Source organism: Sceloporus occidentalis, unplaced genomic scaffold (assembly GCF_023333645.1).
Source record: "Sceloporus occidentalis isolate IW3139 unplaced genomic scaffold, rSceOcc1.0.p SCAF_11, whole genome shotgun sequence".
Classification (NCBI taxonomy): Eukaryota; Metazoa; Chordata; class Lepidosauria; order Squamata; family Phrynosomatidae; genus Sceloporus; species Sceloporus occidentalis.
This window is the reverse complement of record NW_028316991.1, coordinates 12,150,754-12,173,992: the sequence shown is the minus strand read 5'-3', so window position 1 is coordinate 12,173,992 and position 23,239 is coordinate 12,150,754. Positions and strand designations below refer to the sequence as shown.

Sequence of the window (23,239 nt, the reverse complement as noted above, 5' to 3'; positions counted from 1 at the left end):
TGACACCAATCATTCAGTCAATGGGTTTTATAGAAAATAGCTAAGCGGGGTTTTCTTTGTGTTTGTTGGATGCTCTGCCAAGCCTCTGGGCTCCTGGGAGGCATGTGTTATGCTGGTGATGTCTTCTAGTTTAGACGTTACAGGAAATAAATCTAGGAAAGCTAATCATAAATACCAAAAAATATTTTAACTGGTATTTCCTTAATATCTGACTTAACTGATTTTAATTAACCCCTATATGACCAAGGGTTTTTCCTAACCTAAATAGCTTTTCTTGCTATTTTATACATTGTGTTGTTAAGGACAAGAATGACCTTCATCTGAAATCATAGAAATACATATAACACAATCATCTGTAAAAAAAAACCAAAAAAAAAACTATAGTAAAATAGAAATAAAACATTTCCAATTTTACATTTTCTATAGAGCAGGTACAACTTTAGTTCAGCAACACCCCATGATTATAGTAGTGAAGTAAAGAATCAAGGTGTTGCAATGACCCAGTCAAAGTCCAGACCTCAACGTGATTGAAATGCTGTGGCAGGACCTTAAGAGAGCTGGAAATAAACAAATGCCTGCAAACCTCAATGAACTGAAGTAACGCTGTAAAGAAGAGTGGGCCAAAATTCCTCCGCAATGATGTGAGAGACTGATAAAGTCATACAGAAAACAATTACTCCAAGTTATTGCTGCTAAAGGTGGTTCTACAAGCTATTGAATCATAAGGTGTACTTAGTTTTTCACACACAGCTTCTCCATTTTGGCTTTATATTTGTGGAATAAAATATTAGACAGTGTAATATGTCATGTGTTGTTGTTCATCTAAGGAACAGATGATTGTCATTGATATACTTTCTTTTTCACACGACTGTACTGGATATAGGTTTTGATGTTCTAGTTGCCCACCATGGTCCCCTTACACAGTATCATATTTTGTTATTTTGTAAATTCTTCCTGCTCTGGGGGTTTGGAATAGCTTATACATACTACTGTTCAAAAGTTTGGGGTCACTTTTCATGGAAAACAAGCTGTAACAATTGCAAAGGGTTTTACTAATGATCAACTAGCCCTTTAAACTTAGATTAGCTAAAACAACATGCCATTGGGAGTAATAAAAGACCTCTGTACACCTATGACTATATTCCATTAAGAATTAGCCGTTTCCAGCTATAATAGTCATTAACAATATCTGTATTTGCTGTCTTTCTGATCCATTTGATCTTATTTTAATGGAAAAAATAAATATATATGTAAATAAATAATACATTCCAGAAGCATGTATTTATCCCAAAGGGCTAGACTTAATTTAGCCCAGTAATGTAGCTGGAGAAAAAGCAATTCAATTCAAGAATTCAACTGACTCATTAATTAGCACGGAAGGTAAAAATATGCACAGCACTGGGTACTAAATCAGCTCTACCCTTCAGTACACTGCCAATGTCTGGCCACATGCAGCATGGGCTGGATAAACTGTTTATGTTGTCAGCAGCTATGAACTATTGCTTCAGCTGGTCAAATAAATGTAACCATATTAAAAAAAACACATACTGGAGTTCCATCAATTGGAGCTCTCGTAAATCTACTAATCGTAATTCAACATTGAGGTAAAATGGCAAAACCACACTAGGGTTATATGGACGGATAGGCCGAGATTAGATAGAGCATTTTATTTTGGAGAAGAGGATATGAAAATATCTCCATCATCCTTTTCTTCATAACAAGATTTTCCCTCCCCATCGACGAGAAACTATTTATTTTCCTCTATGACATCTGACTATATTTTGTAGAATTTTGACATGTGATACAATACCCCCGTCTCTTGCTCTGCTTGCCCAGTCCGAAACCTCATCTTGCGCTCGGCCATCAGTAAACACAATTGCCACTCGTGGCACACCCATGGAACGTGGTCTTGAGCCCTGAGCTTCTGAAAAGCTTTTTTCATACATAAGCTTTAAGGCGAGTCCGGTCATGGACCCCCTGCCCATGTACTTTATCTGAGAAACCGCTTTCTTCACGTCTTTAGCTGTGCTGTACTGTGCCATCGTAAATTCTGTGCGCACATGTGTGGAATACTGTATCAATCCAACTCGGGCGGCTTTCTGAGAAATTTCGAGTGAATCTAGAATCCCAATCACAAACTGCTTCACAAGTTCAAAATTATCTTCTCCAAGGCTCTTTGATCCATCAATAATAAATACCAAGTCCACTGGGCCTTCACCGCATCCTACAAAGACGACATTAGGGTATGTAACAACATTCGTGAGAGAAAACTGATATATTTATAGATAGATACTGAAAAGTTCTTTTCTCCTACAAACTTCAGAATACTCTTGGGTTATTGAATGCCCCCTTATATATCAAACTGTCATATAAAGCTCTATTGTTTTTTGCAGTGCAGGAATAAGGAGAAATTATGCCACACGGACTAAAGGAGATGTCGGTGATTCTGGTCTAAACGTTGGCGGGTCATCTAGCATGTTTGATAGGAAAAGTGAGTCCAATTTTTTTTATTTTTTTTCATTTTAGAATTTTTACAATATCCCAACATCGGATCATTGGTCCCCACATTGGGAGTATTCATGTGAATTTTGAACTATTATTAACAGACCTTGAAGCCGTTGTGGAGTTAACCCTTGGAACCAAGTTATTTATTTCTATAGGCTTTTTTCTATGTGCTGATTAGCTTGGCAACCAAGAAATTTGTCATGGATTGCTATGGTAACAATACTACGTTTATCACATTTTATACTCGTTCAGGTTAGTAATAGTCTCTTAACCCTGCCTGTGGTTGTGTCTTACAAACACACAATAATTATTTGATTATTTACAGTATATTTTGCAGAATTTTGGAACAATTCGCAGCTACAACTATTTTAAGCCACTAAACTCAATCATAAATGTCATGGTTCGCAATAACAAGTATTTTCAGAGATAAAGGAAAGATTGTCACACAAGCTATTGTGATATAGTATATAAAGAAAATGGGGTAACAATCATCCAATCAATGTGCGGCCGCAGAAACCTCAATCTTTGAATAAAAACGGTTGAAGTTTTGGTGCGTGACATAAATGACCAAAATATATATACCAAATAATGTGAAAGACCAATTCCTGCTTTATTGCAGACGCTATTCATAGTTCATAGTTTATACAGGATGCTGGTAAATCTCCATGGCAATCAAAGCATTCTGCCGTTTCCAGTGTGATTATATGCAATGTGCGCATTATATCAGCCAATCAAACAGAACACTAACGGCTGCAGAGACTGGACAAAACGATTATACGTCTGAATTTTCCCACCAACTGTTCCGCTCTGATTTGTATCCTTCTTGGCGAGCGCTTTGCTTACACAGACAAATCCTGTTGTGCAATTTGTCTTTGTGATTTAACTATTTCAATGCTACAAGAGCATGTTTTTTTCTATAGATATATATCTTCTTATATCATATGCTAAACATGAGCAACCCCGTGGCCTCCAACATTTAAGAATCGTTTAGCAACCCATTTAATACCGTCACGAAATAGCAATGACAACGTTAACGTACCAGATTACTTACTTTTACAGCTTTTGCCGTCTTCTCCTAAATGGTATCCTTCAAAACATTTGCAGATATAGGACTCCTCGTTATTCACACAGGTATGCTCACAGCCATGGTCGACTGATTTACAGAGATCTTTACCTATGAACATGAATCAACTTTTTAGTCATCTGATGCAGTTTCACGTTTGTGTTCTTATTATAGGCCATATTTGATAGACAATTTCCATAGAAACTACAAAAAACTGTTAAAAAGGTTTCCGTGTTATTTTTAAACCTGGGAACTCCCTGGGTTTGACTCGGAGCCTCCAGATCATTCTCCTTATTCTCTGGTCAGGGGAGCCACACCCACAGATTTCCCTTTTAAGGACTGGACAAGCCTTGTCCCCACCCCAATTTAAAGGGACATCTCAGCCATAGCATGCATTAAAGTGCAAACAATGGCTGGAGTGTCCCTTTAACAAAACTGGACTCCCCACTGGGGAAAAAATCTCTGATGACTTCTTGGTATCAATTGCCCCAGCCTCTTATTCTCCCATAACGTCAATTTTGGTAAACTGTTCTTGTTTTTCCCATATTATATGTGCAAGTAGTTTTGTTGACCACAGATGGGAATCGGTCACATACTGTGAGAGCCTTGTCATTAAATCGGCTTATAAAAACCTACAACTAGAGAAGTGATAATATGTGTATGATAGGATCTGATAATCTGCTAAACTCTTACTTCGACAAGTCTTCTTATCATCGCGCAGAGCATATCCTTCAAAACACTGGCAAGTGAATGAACCCTCAGCATTCACACATAAGTGCTCACAGCCATGTTCATTCAGGACACAATGATCCACAGCTAGAACAGAAACGTAATATCAGGAAACCAGGGAGGCAGCAGCACAATTTACCTGTGTTATACTAAGTGTGACCTGGTGGTTCCAATTTAACATGTCATGGAACAGTTTTGTCATACACAAAGACCTGTAGCCAATCTATACACTTAAAAATCCCCAAACTGGCCTAAGCATTAGAAAACAATGTGTGTAACTAACTGTATATTGCTTCCCATGTACTGTTTACACTGTACCTTATTTAGACAGCATTTCCCCCAAACCATCATAGGCTGGTTATGGAGAACTGAAGATCCCCCCTAAGTTCCTGCTGACATGTAAAATTAAGTGGTGGCTGTATACATCAGTGGAAGCTCCCACATTGCCACCTCACAAGATATTAAAGCAGAACTCTGCAATATGACATCATATCCCAGCTTTCTGCTGTAATACGTTGCAAGGTGGATGGACACGAAAGGAAAGAAATGCATAAACATCCTCATACTCACCACTGCACGTCTTCAGGTCCTCATTTATTAAAAAGCCTTCATAGCATTGGCAGACATATGAATCATCAGTATTAACACAAATGTGATCACATCCATGATTGTTTTCAGCACAATGGTCAACCTCTGTTTCCAAGAGAGAAAAGAATGAGATAGAAAATATACAATTTCTTTCAACATAGTGATTTCTTTTTCTAACAGCCTACATGTGTCCATACAAGCACTGAAACACTTATCCAAGGAGTGGATTAGAGTAACAACAAACAATATGCCATCTTTTTAATTAACAAAAAAAAGTCGCTCAGCACTCCAGTAGTTCAGTGAGGTATATTTAATTCAGCAACACAGGCAACGTTTCGACCTTACAGTCTTTATTGAGCCATGGCTCAGCGTGCGGGGCCAGAGAGAGCACTGAACTCCAGACCTGCAGTGTACATGGCCGTGATGTGAAGTGGTTTGGCAGGGATTCGCTGTCCCTCCACAAGCCGAAGGCCTCCATTATTGCTGTGTGCCCTGACCTCTTCTTGGTGGTCATCTGCCCACTACTTCACGTTAGTTTTATTGCTTGCCGCTACTCATATATATTCATTTCCATTGGTCCCAGGTTTAAAGGACTAGTCATTTTTTTACAGGACTGTTTCCGTGGTACCCCAAGCCTCCCTTTGCTGCTTGGTCTGCCATTACATATTGATACCAAGCTTGTTTGCCAAGTCCATCTTCTGCAAACCATGGATCTGGGGGAGGGGTACAAAGGAATTGGGAGGATTCTGAATGGGTGAAAAATAATTGAAGAGGGACACAGCTAGCGCATGCAGCAAAGTAAATATGATAGCTCAAATAATGGTTCCAAGGACTGATTAACTCTACTTCCGAGTCTCTATATCAGGAAAAATGGGCAGACTACGTGGGTCGAATGGTTCTTATCTGTTCTCAAATTTCATGTTTTTTTTGTCTCCCGAACAATTCTTTGGCCAGTTGTGGCTGAAATCTTTCTTGGTCAGCCTGACCTTGGCTTGGTATCAGGAGATCCTCGAATTCTCCACTTCTTAATAAGCGATAAAACAGTATTTCCGAGGCTTGGGATATCTTTTTTATATCCTTTTCCATCTTTATGAAGTTCCATTACCTCGTTACGCAGGTCTTTTGACTGCTCTTTTCTGCTCCCCATGGCTCAGTATCTCTCCTGCTCAGTGAATCCACGTGAGAGCCAAACAAACTCATTGAATATTTATACACAGACACTAATTGCAATTTAAAAAGCCACAGGTGTGGGAAATTAACCTTGCCGAATGGTTCTTATCTGTTCTCAGATTCCATGTTTTTAAGGAATATTGAAAACTTAAAGCTGACTTTCCAGCTGTTTCTATTTGTGATGACTTTGTTCGCAATTTGTTTTCGAGCCATCCTTACGGCAGAGTTTGGAGTGGTTTCATGTGATCTAATTTGTAACAGGATTTTGCTCCGGTTATTGAAGATGCTAGCAAAACAAAATCATAAATAAACTGTGAACTCTTTCCATTCCAGCAACTTTAGGTAAAATCTCTTGCTGTGTTATCTGGAAATGCCCCACCGCATGTAAACACTACTAACATCTGTTGGTAGGAAGCTTATGTTCTCCTTGAGAGTGAAGTATCTCTTTATACTAGAATCTGTTTGTGCTAGAATCCGTCTGTTTAGATTTGGCACCGGTCAGTGTCTGTGTGACTCCAGTAAAAGACTTTAAAGGAAAGACCCACCCTGGTAATGATCCAACAGCCAGGTTCTGTGCAGAACGACAAGCAGAATGGACTTAAGATTTGGATATTACTATTAAACTGCAGTTCAAAAGTTTGGGGTCACTTAACTGCTTTCATGGAAAACAAGTACATTTCTAGCTGTAACATAATTGCCAAAGTTTTTCCTAATGATCAATTAACCTTTTATACTTAGCCATTGTAACACAGGAGTGATGGGAGTGATAAAGGGCCTCTGTGCGCTATGAAGATATATGTGCAATTTTTAAAGAAAACATGAGTGAGTACGCAAAATACAATTCTTTTATTTCTTCTGGGATTCATATTCCACTGTAGATCATAACAGAACGGCACAATCATAAAACAAAACACGGAAACAAAGAAAATAAAAAGACCCCTGTTCAAAAGTCTGCATACCCTTAGTTTGTAATACTGTGTATTGGCCCTTTAGCATCAATGACAGCATGCAGTCTTTCGTAATAGTTGTCTGTGACTAAATTCTGGCAGGTGGTATAGCTGCTCATTAGTCATGGCAGAATGCCTCCAGGTCATGCAAAGTCTTTGGTCGTCTTGCATTAATTGCACGTTTGAGATCTCCCCAGAGTGGCTCGATGATATTAAGGTCAGGAGACTGTGATGGCCGCTCCAGAACCTTCACCTTTTTCTGCTGTAACCACCGAAGGGTCAGCTTGGCCTTGCGCTTAGGGTCATCGTTGTTCTGGAAAGTCCAAGAGCTTCCCATGCGCAGCTTTCTTGCGGAAGAATGCAAATTGCCTGCCAGTATTTTCTGATAACATGCTGCATTCATCTTGCCATCAATTTTCACAAGACTCCCTGTGCCTTTAGAGCTCACAAACCCCCAAAACACCAGTGAGCCACCACCATGCTTCACAGTGGGGATGGTATTCTTTTATCTATAGGCCTTCAAACATAGCACTTATGGTTGTAACCATAAATCTCTATTTTGGTCTTGTCTCTCCAAATTACAGTGTGTCAGAAGCTGTGAGGTGTGTCAAGGTGTTGTCGGGCATTTTGTAACTGGGCTTTTTTGTGGTGTTAGTAAAGGCTTCTTTCTGGCAACTTATGCAGCTCATTTTTGCCGTATTGTACTCCTTGAAACAACCACGTTTTTCCGGAGTCACCTGTATTTTTCCTGAGGTTACCTGAGGTTTTTCTTTGTATACCGAACAATTCTTCGGCCAGTTATGGCTGAAATCTTTCTTGCTCTTCCTGACCTTGGCTTGGTATCAGGAAATCCCCGAATTCCTCACTTCTTAATAAGCGATAGAACAGTACTGACTGGTATTTCCAAGGCTTGGGATATCTTTTTTATATCCTTTTCCATCTTTATGAAGTCCCATTACCTCGTTACGCAGGTCTTTTGACAGTTCTTTTCTGCTCCCCATGGCTCAGTATCTCGCCTGCTCAGTGCATCCACGTGAGAGCCAAACAAACTCATTGAATATTTATACACAGACACTAATTGCAATTTAAAAAGCCACAGGTGTGGGAAATGAACCTTTAATTGCCATTTTAACCTGTGTATTACCTTGTGTGTTTACAACAAGGCCAAACATTCAAGGGACTATTATTGGTAGACCCTCAGCCACAAGTATCATATCAATAAATAAAACATAACTTTTATTTAATGTTAAAAAATCAGTTTATAAAAGGAAAGAAAGTATATGTGTGATAGTAGGAGAAAAATATATTAATATAATTCTATATCTGTATTTAAGGCATTAGTCATACATATTAAAGAAAAGTGAAGGCTTTTCCAAAACCCAAAATGATAGAAGTCTAACTAGTCTAAAGTCAAAATATCAACATGGCTGAAAAAAAGGCTTAGTAAAATATATCAATAGTACAAAAGATAGTATCAATAGTCCATCAACAAGTGTGTACAACAAGGTAAGAAACAAGAAGGTAAGACGGTAGGAGTAAGTAGGTTTTCCAACCGGGACTGACCACACTGAGATAACATGCATCTCAGCAAAACAGTATTCATTAAAGGGACAGTATAGCCATCACTGGGAGAATCCATTTTTAAGGACTTCCTGAGTACTTAAATATGCATTATTCCAGGATATAAGGCCACCCCTTTAAGCAGGTTGACATGCATAAAAGGGAATGCTGCATGAATTAGTATTTACAGAGTCTATCATTATATCATTATAGTTTGGGTAATAGCCAAAATGTATCAATCAGATTTTGTTTAATTTAAACTCCTTTAACGAATGTAAACTCCTATAAGTAATCCTGGAAGCATTATTCGTCTTTTATGGTGCTGACTGAATATCTTGGGAGCTGTGGATCTGCGCATATTATACGGGTGACGTCACGAGGATCTATGTACATAGGATACACATAATCTCTAGAAAAACTCACTTCTGCAGGTTTTCCCGTTGCGGTTCAGACTGTAGCCCTTTCGACACTTGCACACAAACGAGCTGTCGGTGTTCATGCATTCGTGTTCACATCCATGACTGCCCAATGCACAGTGGTCAATCTCTGTAATAACAATGAAATGGAGAGAGGATCATGTTTGCCCTGAACAACGCAAAATTAAAGTGCACCGGACATCAGCATGGACACAGCACCCTGTACATAGTACATTAAACTAGACCATATATTATTAAATGTATAGCTGATAAGCGATCTTATATGGAGGTTTTTAGTTTTTAAATACACAAGCACTTATTATTTCATAATGTATATTGTATAATACATGCCGATAAGTCATACTATATTAAATTATAAAATAAACTTATTAAACATAATTAAGTTACTCTTATAAAATGCTAAACTTAATTAGCAGAACTTACTTTTGCATGTTTTTTTGTCCGCATTGAGAGAAAATCCATTTCGACATTTGCAGTAGTAAGAATCTTCTGTATTAACGCACTCATGTTGGCAGCCATGCCTGGACAGTGCACAATAATCAGGCCCTATGCAAAACCATCACAAAATACATTTCAGTCTAAAGGGCCAATACATATACTTACAAAGAATAAATATATCTCTTAGTATACATGTAGGGATCCATATCATATGACTATTTGTCAGTAAACACTGTATTTTAATAAAAATAAAAAATAAAAATTATTTTTATTTACATATACAATATATAATATTTCTACAGAATTGTTTTGTTTTAAAATCACAAATGAGTTACAAATATTGCAGGCCCTAAGATTTGATGCATACTTTTCTAGTTTGTAACACTTCCAGCAAAATAGCACAGCAAATGTGTTAGGTGTCCCGTCCAAGGTGACATTCAGCACAAAAGAAAAGGGACATGCTGAGAGCGCAGCATGCCAGATTTAGAGTTGAGACGAAAATGGGAGTAAAGTGCTTACTTCGACAGGTTTTCTGATCTGGACTGAGGATAAATCCAGGGCGGCACTGACAGATGTAAGAGTCGTTAACACTAAGGCAATCATGCTGACAACCGTGAGTGCCCAAAGCGCAATAATCAACAACTGTGAACAAAAATAAAACTTGTTACAATCTAAATTGCTGTCAATTGCAGTATTATTCAATAAATAAACTAAAATCATGAAATATTCATTATATTTTTAAGTGATTCTACTTAATTCAAAGTATGAAGGGGCATCAGAATATGCTGAGCCATATACATTTTGTATAATCGAATGAAATATTTCAATTTGTTTATAAATTAATTAACTGATAAGCCAGTAGCCAATTTTTACATTTATGATACTAGCCAAAATGTGAGAAAAGTGTGAATTTTATTCATAAAGTTTGCCAAAGAAGAGATAGACATAGCCATGTTGGTCCCAAAGATAGTCCAAATAAAAGTAGACCCTTCTAAATATACTTAAAGGTATAACATTTAGTTGGGTTATATTATTAATTATTAATTATATGACTAATTATGAATAGCAGATAAATCCCAAGACTCATTTTGAAGCACAATTTGTTTTGGTCACTACAAACCTTTACCTGATCTGCAACACATGAGCAATACTGAAAGTGCTGTAGAAGAAATTAATTACTTTTACAGGTCTTCCCGTCACGGTTTAGTTCATATGCTTCGTAACATTGGCACATAAATGATCCCGGGGTATTGACACAAATTTGTTCGCATCCATGTTTTTCTGTGGCGCAAAGGTCCTGAGCTATGAAAGACCACAAAGGATTAAGCACAACAGAACAAATATCTGCACTAAATTAAATAAATAACATAAACAGACTACAGTCAACAAGGTCGGATTGGCCATGATGAGGCGGCCCGGCACTTTAAGGCCAGTGGCTGTCTGATGACATATTGTAGGTTTTGCCAATTTAATAATGTATAAAAATGTGTATATTGTCAAAACACATTAATAAAACATTCACCACCTTATTACTTTAATTTGTTTTGCCGAAATCCAATCATATGTATAAGTAGCTAAGGAAATCTATATTCTGTTTAAAGGATCTATTAAAATTAGAACATTCTATGTTTCTGTATAGATAGGGGACATATTCACTTAGCTGAAAGTGCATGTAAGTAGACTAAAATTGCAAGTGTGCAGCACACAAGTAACACTTTTGCATTACAAAATAAAATAATAATAATAATAATAATAATAAACCCTACCTATGACCCACCTCTAAGTCCCCCATTGCGTCTGATACATTTTAACCTGAAAGGCTATGTATTTTGTTTTACCATCTGATGTATTTCAGCATACTAATATTTGTCAGTATTCTGCTTGAGGAACATTGCTATCCATAGTGAAGATTCAAGCCTCGGCAGGAGAAGATCCTGAAAGTTATCTGCCACAGGACTCTCCACCCAACCAGCTCGCCTTTGCTTGCAATAGTTAGTTGAAAATGCTTATATTCTTATTTAAATGTCTCATTAGTTTTAAAACACATGACTTATTTTGTACTCAACAGATGCATTGTATTTTTATGTACACATCAGTAACACATGCCCATGCACGACACACATATCCGCATTTCCCTGTTCGGGCTGCTACATTCTCCTCAAGCACTTTGAAGGTTAAAATATTTCTGTTTACTTTTGCAGGTCTTTTCATCTGGGTTCAGGATGTATCCTTGTTTACAGCGACATAAATAGGAGCCGGGAGTATTGATGCAGAAGTGATCGCAGCCGTGACTGGTGGTGGCACAGAGATGGGGAGCTGTAAGAGAGAAAATGGGGCTGGTGATCTGCACTCAAATCATTGAATGAGTCGAGGGAACTAGATATACAGGTCAAAGACAAAGAGGGTTACGTTTAAAGTTCTGTTCTGGTGCAAAGGGGTCAAAGACGCAGCTTCCTTGTTCCTCTTCTTGTAGAATGCATTACCTCTGCGCCCCTAGGGTTCATGTTTACCTGTTCCACTTAATATCCTATATAGTGATCTTCTCTGAATTTGCCTTTATCCTCAGTTAACCTTAGTTAACGATGATGTCCGTACGCCTTATTTATTGTGCAGTCAAACCTGACCTGTTAGCCAGTTGTGTTGCAGACACCCTCTGTTTGACCCTCTGAATTTAACCCGTGGGATATAGAACTTCCCCTTGGTGGTCGAAGCATTTCATGGTAGTCCTGTCTGACGCATTGTGTGTCCAATCTAGAACTAAAATTTGAAGTTCCATCAGACAGTGGTACTAACAACAGGACATAGAAGGTCAAAGTCCTCTAGGCCAACGCTAAGGACCTCTAAGAGGTCAGGATGTCTGGATATGCCAGTTTGACAGCCTATAGCGGCACTTCTTTTTTCAGCTAAACATATGATGACAAAGTTATCAGTTATTCACAAGCAATTTATACAACATTATATTGTGTTCACTATTCCATATCAGAATTTGAAAATCTTCTCATTATTTCAGGTTTATATCTTTATATATGTTTGGACAAATGCCAGGAGGAACGTTTAACCCAATGCGTAAACCAACCACATGTCCCCAAGGATCAATTCCCATTTATTGATGTAACTGTCTTTAACACAAAGTGTTTCCGTTGTCTTTTGTTATGCTTCTGTGCCTGTGGTCTGGATTTGGCCACAGATTTCTGGTAGACCTCCCAAGCTAAAGTAAGGGGTTAGCAATGTCGAGCGCTAGGAACAATATTTCCGCTAGAGAAGCACATTACAGTATATTAAATGCCAAGTTTCTTTCCCCGTCAATTTCAAATAACCAAGAGGCCTTTAAGTTCTTTTTTTCCGTATGGGAGATCATTACTACACATTGTGAGAATACAAACGGAAATCAGACATAAAGAGATTAATTACTAAAAGTGGATTGTAGTCTAGAATAAAATGAGTTGGTTGCAAATGTTTATTCGCTTAATATACTGCATGTGCATTGGCCCATATTTTAATTCCCACAGACCATGAAATCATACCTCTTTGCCAAAAATGCATCAAAATACCAATTAAATTTAGTGCAGAGTGGGCTTACATCATATGTTTTTTTTAGTTTGTCTAACGCATGTGTCCTTCAAGAAAAAATGACATTGTTTTCAGCCATTAGTACTGTACATTACTTTTCACAATCAGCTGAAAAGCCAATTACTTTACCTTCCATTATTTAAGGTCAGTATTATCAACTTCAACCGCAATTTTCATTTTAAAAATGTGTTTTTGCAATCTATCAATAGTTTTTCACCGATACTGCAGGGAAGTAGCATTCTTACATTCGCAGTCATTACCATCCTAGGCGATACAAACTCTCCAGCCCAGGGCATCCAACATGCGGCCCACAGGTCTGCAGTCGGGGAGACATACAGAGCACGGCAGACTAACAGACTTAGAGGCTGGGAATAGGGAGGTAAGGGGATTCATGCATACATCAAAAAATATCAGTCGGGGCATGCTGAGGGAGGTCATGAAGGGGAAATAATGGATGGGGTTTAATTTTGGTGCAATAAGGGGTGATAATGATAGGGGATGGAAGTGGTAGTAGGGAGGAATATGGTGATGTTGTTGGGAGGTATGAGTATGGTGATTGGGGGGACATAAATTACTGTATATGAATTATAATGTGGGTGCGTGTGATGATGATCCGGGGCAGCTCTACTATTACACATACATACACAAATAGGGAAAAGAAAAAATGTCGGTGCGCTAAGCTAGTCTCAGGCTCAAATAATACAAATGTATAATATGAGGCCTACCAAACAGTGTGGGCATGCTGCAAATACAGTGTATTGGCTGTACAATGTATACAAAAAACAAAATACTGTCTGCGCTTCTCACCCTAATAAAGTTGGCAACAAATATATAAACATAATATAAATGAGAGGTGTTGGTTATATGAATTGGCCAAAGCATAATTAAGCTCACCCGCCTCGTCAAGGCACACTCTCAATAGGGTGAGATCCTACTCTCACCTCCTACACCTCTTAATTATGCTTTGGCCAATTCATATAACCAAAACCTCTCATTTATATTATGTTTATATATTTGTTGCCAACTTTATTAGGGTGAGAAGCGCAGACAGTATTTTGTTTTTTGTATACATTGTACAGCCAACACACTGTATTTGCAGCATGCTCACACTGTTTGGTAGGCCTTATATTATACATTTGTATTATTTGAGCCTGAGACTAGCTTAGCGCACCTCCTATTTTTTCTTTTCCCTGTTTGCACATATGTGAGGTTGTTGGCTCCTCATCAGTCTGGTTGCAGCTTGCTGTCCAGGGGTTAATAGGGAAGAGGTTTAATTGCACCTCCCCCAACACATTAATAAGGTTTTGGTAGCAGTATAAACTGCTTTGTGTGCCCACTATGTAGGAGGTGAGAGTAGGTTCTCACCCTATTGAGAGTGTGCCTTGACGTGGCGGGTGAGCTTAATTATGCTTTGGCCAATTCATATAACCAACACCTCTCATTTATATTGTGTTTATATATTTGTTGCCAACTTTATTAGGGTGAGAAGCGCAGACAGTATTTTGATTTTTGTATACATACACAAATACATACACAACTACATACACACAATCGCATACCTTACACATACATACATAAACACACGCACAACCACACCATACCACACCATACGCTCACACATACATACACACACAGGCAGTCCAGCACCATACACATATATACATACATGTACACATATACAACACCCTCTCTAAACACTATACACATGCAAATATTTTTATATTATATTTGTAGATCTTAATAGCATATTTATTTTAAAAAAATGAATAGGTATTCAGATCCAGATCTGGATTCAAGGAGCAATCTGACTGCCATTTTGGGGTCAAGAAGGAATTTTTTCCCTGGTTAGTGCAAAATTGGAAAGAGCCAAACTTGGGTTTTTTGCCTTCTTTTGGATCAACGGCAACAAATGAACAGATATAGGAAAGGCTGAACTTGATGGACGCATGTCTTTTTTCAGCCTATATAACTATATAACTATGTACCTTTGTGTGTTTCTCAGTTGATCTACACTCGCAATGCAGGGTTTGCATGTGATATTCAGTTGATCTCTGTTATTGTCGTGGAGCCTGTCATACTTCTTCTCTCAATGAAAAATGAGTGCGGCCGAAACACACGTAAATTCCAAATAAAGTGGCCCATTGCAAAAAAAACAACAACTTAGAAACCCTTGTTCTAGCCCATCCTTTCTCTGGTTTGCTGTAACGTTAAGAGCGATACATGTGTAACTTGCTCCAAAAACCTACATTTATCCTGTGTATAAGGATGTCAACGTAACCGTTCTTTTTTTGTAGATGTACTTGTAGAGCTGTTATTTAATGCCCATAGCATTTCTATTTCAGCATTTTTTCCATTTAGTGATGGGTAACATTATAATTCTTTGGTGTTTTAAAACTATTTTGGAGTTGCAAATATTCCAACTACAAGTACTATTCTGTGGTGGGTGGCATATACATATTCACACTGGACGGCAGCCAGTACTGTTTTGCTGACTTAATACTTTAAAATGTACAGAACAGTTAATGAAATCAAGAAACCAGAACCAAAAAGACATTAAAGGAAATCTTACCGCATAATTTGTTCTGAAACACTGAAGTCAACGTCTCAATCTGGCTAAAATTTGCCACCAAGAAGACATGTTCATCGTGAGGTTCACTTCCGATAGAGATCAAGGTGGTCATATCCACCCGACCCACCCCAATGGCAAAAATTAATATTCCAGAGTTCCTGGCTTTGGCTGCAATTTCAGCAACTGGATCCTGTGGCCTTCCATCAGTCACAATCATGGCGATTCTTGGGACATACTGGTCAGAAGGACGAGCACCTTCCGCTTCCGAAAAGGCAATGTTCATTGTATACTGAAGAGCCAATCCAGTCATTGTGCCCGTGGCGAGGTGCATCATTCTTTTGACTGCCCTCTCAATGTCAGATTTCCTTTTAAATGTCTTTAAGGAGAATTCATTTTTCACCGTGCTGCCGTACTGAAGAAGGCCAACCCTGGTGGCTTCTGGGCTAATGTCAAGGAACTTCAAAATGGTGATAAGGAATTCTTTTACTTTTTGAAAGTCATGTGGTCGTACACTGCGTGAGCTATCGATTATGAAGACGAGGTCGAGTGGCTTATTATGGCAAGCAGCCTCTGCCAGAAAAAAAAAATCACTTAGCATTATAAATAGGACAATTGAAATTGTTAGAAAATAGAAACAAAACTACAGGGAACAGATTAATGCATTCATTACAACCTTTTGTCAGGAATAGAATAGAATAATTCTCCAGTTATGTCCTCATAAATAAGATACTGAATTATTTTAATGCATTCATTTTCTTGACCGTCTATGAAAATGTTTATCTTCTACTAATATATTGTGACATATTACTCTGGCCTGGTGGCAATGCCCCGGATCAGACTCAGATGTGATGGGATTTAGTTGACTCTGCTAATGCTTGTAAATTAACATAATAAATAACATGAAAATTAGGTAATAATCCAACAAAAATGTAAGGTCCTTTGTACAGAAATTTCAATATTGCATTGCCAATATAACACAAAAATAAAAAGCTTGTACTTTTAGGTAAACATCCTATTTTTCTGTTCCTTGAAAATTCTCTGCGCAAAGGGGTTTTTTTGTGTGAAGAGCATGCATTCTCATATTCCACGTAAAATTGAAACCGTGTGGAGCTGAAAACATAATCTGGAGGAAATGGATCAGATGATTTTTTGGCATTACAAAAATGGACTTGTTTTGTAAAAAAAAAAAATCTACTCCAGAATTTGTTCAGCTTTACTTTTGTTTCCACATTTAAGGAAAATGAATAACAGCTTTTTTAGTGTTGATCACTTTGCTTTCAGCAATTTTAAACCCCAAGGATGCTTTTGATTTAATTAATTAGTGTACAACAGAGTATGCACCATCTCATTTCATGCAAAGTCCTGGCTTTACAGCACAAGTACTAAAAACAGAAATAAGCGTTTGATTTTACATACACAAATCCAAGGATCAACTTGGTCAACTTTCCATCCCTCATTTTTTTTCCTTAAATTTCTGTTCCAAGACCCACATGACCATGCTGGCTGTACATACAGTCATTTTAATGTTTGGGCAGATATTGTAACTGTAACAGATGACTTTTCAAGGTGTATGGCTGCGAAAAAGAGTTTTGTGAAAACGCCCAAAATATCTGGTTTCCAAGAGTTTCTTCCCGTTAAATGGATGAGTCAAATACCGCTTACATTCCTAAGAAAACTAGGTTGGTGAGTACTCCCATTGATATAAACGTGTACTTTTAGTAGGCGATTATTAAACCTGGTCTGAGCTTTCTTATTTCTGGATCATCAGGATCACCTTGATGACATTTGCAGAAATTTAAAGCCAAATATATGCACAAGAGTTAACTCAGGAAGACAAGTATTCATGGTATGGTGCGAAGAACACTCTGTATTGCATTTTAATACATACTGCTAAACTATTTAGCACATCAGAATAGCTCTTACTTTTATGCGTTACACTACGTATCTGCCAAAAGCCATATGAAATGAGTCCTGGACACACATGCATTGTGGAAAGGACAGACTGGCTAACATTTTTGGCCATCCTTCGCTCTTATCCACAGGCTATAAGGACAGTTCAATGTATGTCAATCTAGTAGTGGTATGTTGGGGTAATATTTATGACAATGAAGCCATTAAGGCAGCATACTGTCCAGTAGTTTAAAGACACAGAGAGATACACATCTGCTTTAGGTTGTGTAGCCAGAGCTGCGGCTAGAAGGTAAAGCTTTTTCTGTAATTGAGGAAACATTAGGAAGAAGAATTGTGTGTCTTGTGTGCGGAAGTTAATTTGAAAAATGTTGTCGTAAATGTGACTTTTCAGGGTTGTAGAACACATGATACACTCTTACCGAACAGAAATTCTGAACTCACAGAAAAAGAGGGACATCAAGGGAGGGAAATGGGACAATGGGATTTGGGTCCCATCTGGGAGGCATAAGTAGGTATGGGTTGGGCTTACCCCACAGACTGGATGTGAAAATAAGCATAAGAGTTCAATGCATGAGTATAAATAGGCATAAAGTAAGTGGCTAATGGTTTCTAAAATATGCATAGAATGGGTAAATGTAGGACACCTTCTGTTGGGACTGGGAAGGACTTTGCAGAACCAGTTCAACAATTTATATAAGAAAAGCTCGCTTCATAATACATAACGAAGTTAGTGGCTAAACTCATTTTCAAACTCCTGATTTAGTGAATACACAGCTAAGTTTTTTTTTTCAATGCAAGCAATATGATGGAAAAACTAATTCTGTAAATTACACCACACTCTGGGGTCCTCAGAGTGTGAGTGCTTGGTGAGGACAATTTATGGTAAACTCACAGCGCCTAGATTGCCACAAGAGTTGGGGAACTTGTGGAAATTCACAATACATTTATATAGGACATGCTGAGGTTTGAGTTATGCAGATATTGCCAGGCTGATATATTTAAGCCCAGCTCAGCAAAAACTGTTTCAGACTCTTTGGTATTTTTGTCCATACGGACACGTGTGCCTTCTATGTATCCCTATTTGGGACCGAATCCCTCTGTCCCTCTTGCCTCCCCTGATGTCCCTCTTTCCTAGGAGCGCAGAATGTTATGAGAGCATCACTGTATACTATATATATAAAAACGTGTACAGAAAATGGGTCATAAATTCAACTGTGTTAATAAAATACAAGATTATTAATAAACATTAGTATTGTCTGTTTGTACATCCACTAAATCATGAATCTAATCGCACCCCCTAATGTAGAGTAAACACAAGTTCAACCAAAGCTTCCCACTATGCTGTCTACTTTGTACAAAGGAAAGCCACCGTGTATTTAGTGAGGGGTCAGTTACTGAAGCAGAGGGGCTCACGACTAATTCAATTAGCATGATGAGTGCGTTGGTAGAAAGACCTTGGCCAGTTGTCAGCGTTGTATGATTTTTTCCGAGCATGCTGGCCCATCAAACCAGTTTTCGTTTCTGACTTACATGGAACAATAGGAAATGAGAATAATAACAAGATGGACTTTTCACTTCCACTGGAAACATTTTTTTTTTGTTAAAGATAAATAGGAAGCCTTTACCTCTTTGATACCTGGGATAAAAAGTAGCTATGTATAAAGAGAGCTTGTAGTAGGCAAGCTGCTTTTTACCTTATGTTGAATTACAACTCTCACTATTCTGAGTTACGAAATAATACTGAATAATCTCCATTACCTGTCTATCCTGTGCCCACTGTATCCACCGTGTGGTCCTTTAAGCATTAGACATGGGAGAACCTTGTTGCAGCGTTTCAGAAATCCCAGGAATAAGGTAGCCACGGCTCCTAATTTTCTTGTTGTTTTACATTGATCATTATTAAAGAACTCCTTTCTGACGCCTAAAAATATCAAATTCCACCATCCCTGCTCTATTGCATTTTAGTCTTAAAACAAGAATAAACTGGTGCATTCATTCAGACCTTCTTTCACATATTCATATGTTAAATTATTTCTAAACTTGTTAACCCTGTTGATGTCATGTTGGAAAAATGTTCGCAGCAAACAATCTTCTGACATAAGAACTTTCCAGGACTGGAAGGCACATTTGAAATCAATAGGATGTAAGGAATCCCTTGGCTTGGTTGCATGGTGGGCTTTGAGTAGACACATTATCTAAACACAGATCTTTCATGGAACAGATGTGTCTGCTGACCAAGAATCAGCATTTACATCTGATTGCCTCTTAGAATTGGAGTTCAGATTAGTTTTACTTACTGGGTTAAAAACGAGTTCCGCATCAACTTAATAATACATTATGAGAGGCCAAGCTTCTCCTGCAAGGAGTGAGCTGGCTTTCCATAAGGTATAATTCAATGTGTAAGGACTGTTTCAAGAAATCCCTGATAATATTAATTATACAAGCTCCCTGGGGTTGGTCCTTCATAATCATAACAAGTGAAGCTTATTGAGTAGAAAAGCTGAGCAAGATAGGGCTTTTATTATATAGATATTAAAAATAACTTGTTACACCCGAAAGGGAAATAAGATCTTGGTTAATGGCAGTAGGCAAACGTCTAAGTTTCAGGAGATTTCATAGATCTCCTGAGTTGAGTCACTATCCCTTAAATGAGAAACATAAATGTAATGTAAGGAAGTTTTATTTTACAGACGGGGGGTGGGAGGTAAGTGGAAAAGACTCCCAATAAAAGTGGTAGAGGCTAATACCGCGAAGGAATTTAAACATGCATGGCTATCCTGAATCTAAGATGAGACCCAAGGACCTATTAAGGTTTAAGCTTTTACCTCAGAAAAAAACAGGCAGACTAGGTTTGTTATATATAACGTCAAGTTCTATGTTTCTAAATTGGCTCTTAAGCTGAATTCCACATGACTCACTAAAACCAAACTGGAATTGAATTCCAGTATTCACCTAGACTTGGGTTGGACACCCAATTCCAAAACCAATGGAATTAATATGGAGTTGGTCTCTGCTTTGCAGCCATAACAGCCTATATTCTTCTGGAAATACGTTCCATAAGATTTTGGAGTATGTCTGCACAAATTTGTGTTTAATCAACTAAAAGAAGATTTGTGAGATCAGGTCGAAATCACCGTTCCAATTCATCCCAAAGGTGTACACTGGGGTTAAGGTCATGGTTCTGCGTGGACAATCGAGTTCCTCATGTCTTTATGGGACCTTGTTTTGTGTGCACTGGGGAACAGGAAAGGACCCTGGAAACTCATTTCATGAAGCTCCTGACACACAGTGCTTGTGCTGATGTTGCTTCCAGAGCCAGTGTGGAACTCTGTAGTGACTGATTCTACAGAGGACAGGAGATTTTTTGTGATACTTACTTCAGCACTCTGTGAGTGTGTGTGGTCTACCACTTCATGGCAGTGCTGTTGTTACAGATCTAGTAAGGCACAAATTTTACATAGGTGGCATCCTATGACCTATTGTACCGCCAATGTTTGTCTATGGAGATGTCATGCCTATATGCTTGATGTTATACACCTTTTAGCAATGAGTATGGCTCAAACACCTGAACTCAATTTTTTGGTCATAGAGTGTATTTCTATGTCTATTATTAAACAAACCTGTATTTAAGCATGGTAAAGAATCCGTCTAGCTTGGGTTATGAGTTACTGAGTTAGGTGGCTTCAGTCCCCTATGGATGTTCATATATGTCCTAAAATGCATTCAATAAAGCCCTTTAGGACATACATGTACGTCCTGACTATTGTGCAGCATCAGGGTGTCATTTGACGTTTGTAACGGCTGCCGGTACAAGCGCTGGTAAGCCATAACATAATGAATACCCAATCGCGTGATCGAGTATTTTATTCCATGAGATGTCACTGCTGACGTCAACCGGAAGGTCAGCAGAGGACAGGATATCCCCTCCAGCGTCTGTCTACTAGCTGATCACACACACATTGCAATCCCCAATGAAAGTCTGTGGAGACCTGCTTGTTGATTACAGTGTGATCAGAGCAGGGGAATTGCAGGGGAGAGAGTGAGAAATAATGTAAAAAAAAAAAATCATGATATAAAAAAATCACTAAAAAGTGAGCTAAGTGATGTAATTGTGACCTAACTGGCATAAAAATCATGTTTTAATGGTTTCAAATTAAAGCCTTATTTATTATGAAAAAAGGATGTGTAACTTGTGTGGGTTCATCAAAAACGGAAAAGGAGAACCTTAATGAAACCCACCTATGCTTTAAAGCTCTGGGCCATAAGTGACCAAAATCCCTGGGCCTGAAGAACTTAATGATCATCCAAATATAACTGAGAATTATCTCACCTTCAAACGCAACAAACTAAAGAGGCAGAAACATGAAAACCATAAAATATAAAAAATAAAACCAGCATTAGCCCCTGTAAACCACGCTAAAATTTTATAAACATCATAAAACCAAAACTTACATGAACTAACATGGTCATTACAGCATGAAAACAAATAGGGAAGCTCTAAAATGTTATTTGGATTTAGTTTTTCTCACTCACTCACTCTCTGTCTCCTGCTGTCACACTCTCTGAATGTCTCTCTACCCTCTTCTTCTTCTTGGTCTCCACTTCTATTTCTTTTTCCTTTTCTCCGTTTCATTTTTCTTTCTTCTCTTGTGATCCGCAGCATTGTCCTGGCCTCCTAAAGCACTTTTTGATTGGGGAGGACCCTCGGCGTAAACCATAGACACATGTCTCCCCCAATTGGAGGTTTTCTCATGGTGCACACCAAGTCTCTGGAAGTGCTCCAGGAGGCTGGAACAATACAGATGGATTTGCACAGGGACAACCGCGGGGAAAGAGAAGGTTTTCTGCACTTCTCTTTCTCCATGGATCCGTCTGCATTATTCTGGCCCCATGGAGCACTTCTGCAACAGAGGGGAGCCTCGGCGTGCGCCATAGTGAGAGCCTCTCCTCCATTCCCCCAAAGACCCTGCAGCAGAAATGCCAGAGTAACACAGCAGATCACAGCGAGACGTGGATCACTGCAGAAGCAGCGGTTGGAGGAGAAGGTAGGGAGACATTGTTAGACAGTGAGAGAATGACAGAGTGTGAGCGAGAGTGAAAGACAACAAATTTTGTTTTGGAATGAAAAAAAAAAGCAATCTGAATGTCTTCTGAACCAAGAGGACAGGAAACAAAAGTTTTTGTATGAAAACAAATGGACCAAAAATTGAAGGACTCACTTAACAGGACAGCCTGTGCTTCAATCTCATTCCTCTCAGCAGACTGACGTTTTTCTCTTGCCTCTATAGCCACAAGCAGTAGAAAGGAGAGGAAGACCGAAAAAATTCTAAAATTCATGGCTGGAAATAAATTTAAAAAAAAAACTTAAATGAACACACGTACTTTCCATGAAGAATAATATTTACATATTAACAATTACTATATTCTAAATTTTACACATAGCACAGAAGCAGATTCTGTAGCGCTATTACAATAGAGGAGAGTAAATTGAACAATAAAATAAAAATTGGCAATATACAAAATTAACACCTTAGGACATTCAGCTGCACCACTGGGCTGGTTACAAGGGAGAGCTCTGATTCCCTAATTAGCCCATTTACCCTAAGGACAGCGATAAGCCCCCACAGCCTCCATAGTGTGTTCCGAAGAAGAAGAGACTGGGGGCATTGCCCTAGGCAAAGATAAATATTTTGCTGATTACAATCGCAGATCTACTAAATGTAGAGAGCAGGTAATGGTTTGTGTTAGTGTA

The 23,239-nt window shown here is 38.4% G+C and overlaps 1 protein-coding gene across 1 annotated transcript in view; it reads right to left on the bottom strand.

The window, feature by feature from the left end:
* LOC149305580 (matrilin-2-like) overlaps nucleotides 1-22,824 on the bottom strand; it is a 30,132-nt gene extending 7,308 nt beyond the window's left edge. Inside the window, 11 exon segments of the mRNA XM_089477579.1 lie at nucleotides 1,811-2,224; nucleotides 3,545-3,679; nucleotides 4,262-4,384; nucleotides 4,868-4,990; nucleotides 8,986-9,108; nucleotides 9,423-9,545; nucleotides 9,957-10,079; nucleotides 10,617-10,739; nucleotides 11,631-11,753; nucleotides 15,577-16,146; nucleotides 22,707-22,824. Of these exon segments, the coding sequence (XP_089333705.1) occupies nucleotides 1,811-2,224; nucleotides 3,545-3,679; nucleotides 4,262-4,384; nucleotides 4,868-4,990; nucleotides 8,986-9,108; nucleotides 9,423-9,545; nucleotides 9,957-10,079; nucleotides 10,617-10,739; nucleotides 11,631-11,753; nucleotides 15,577-16,146; nucleotides 22,707-22,824 (2,098 nt within the window).
* Nucleotides 22,825-23,239: the final 415 nt, after the last annotated feature.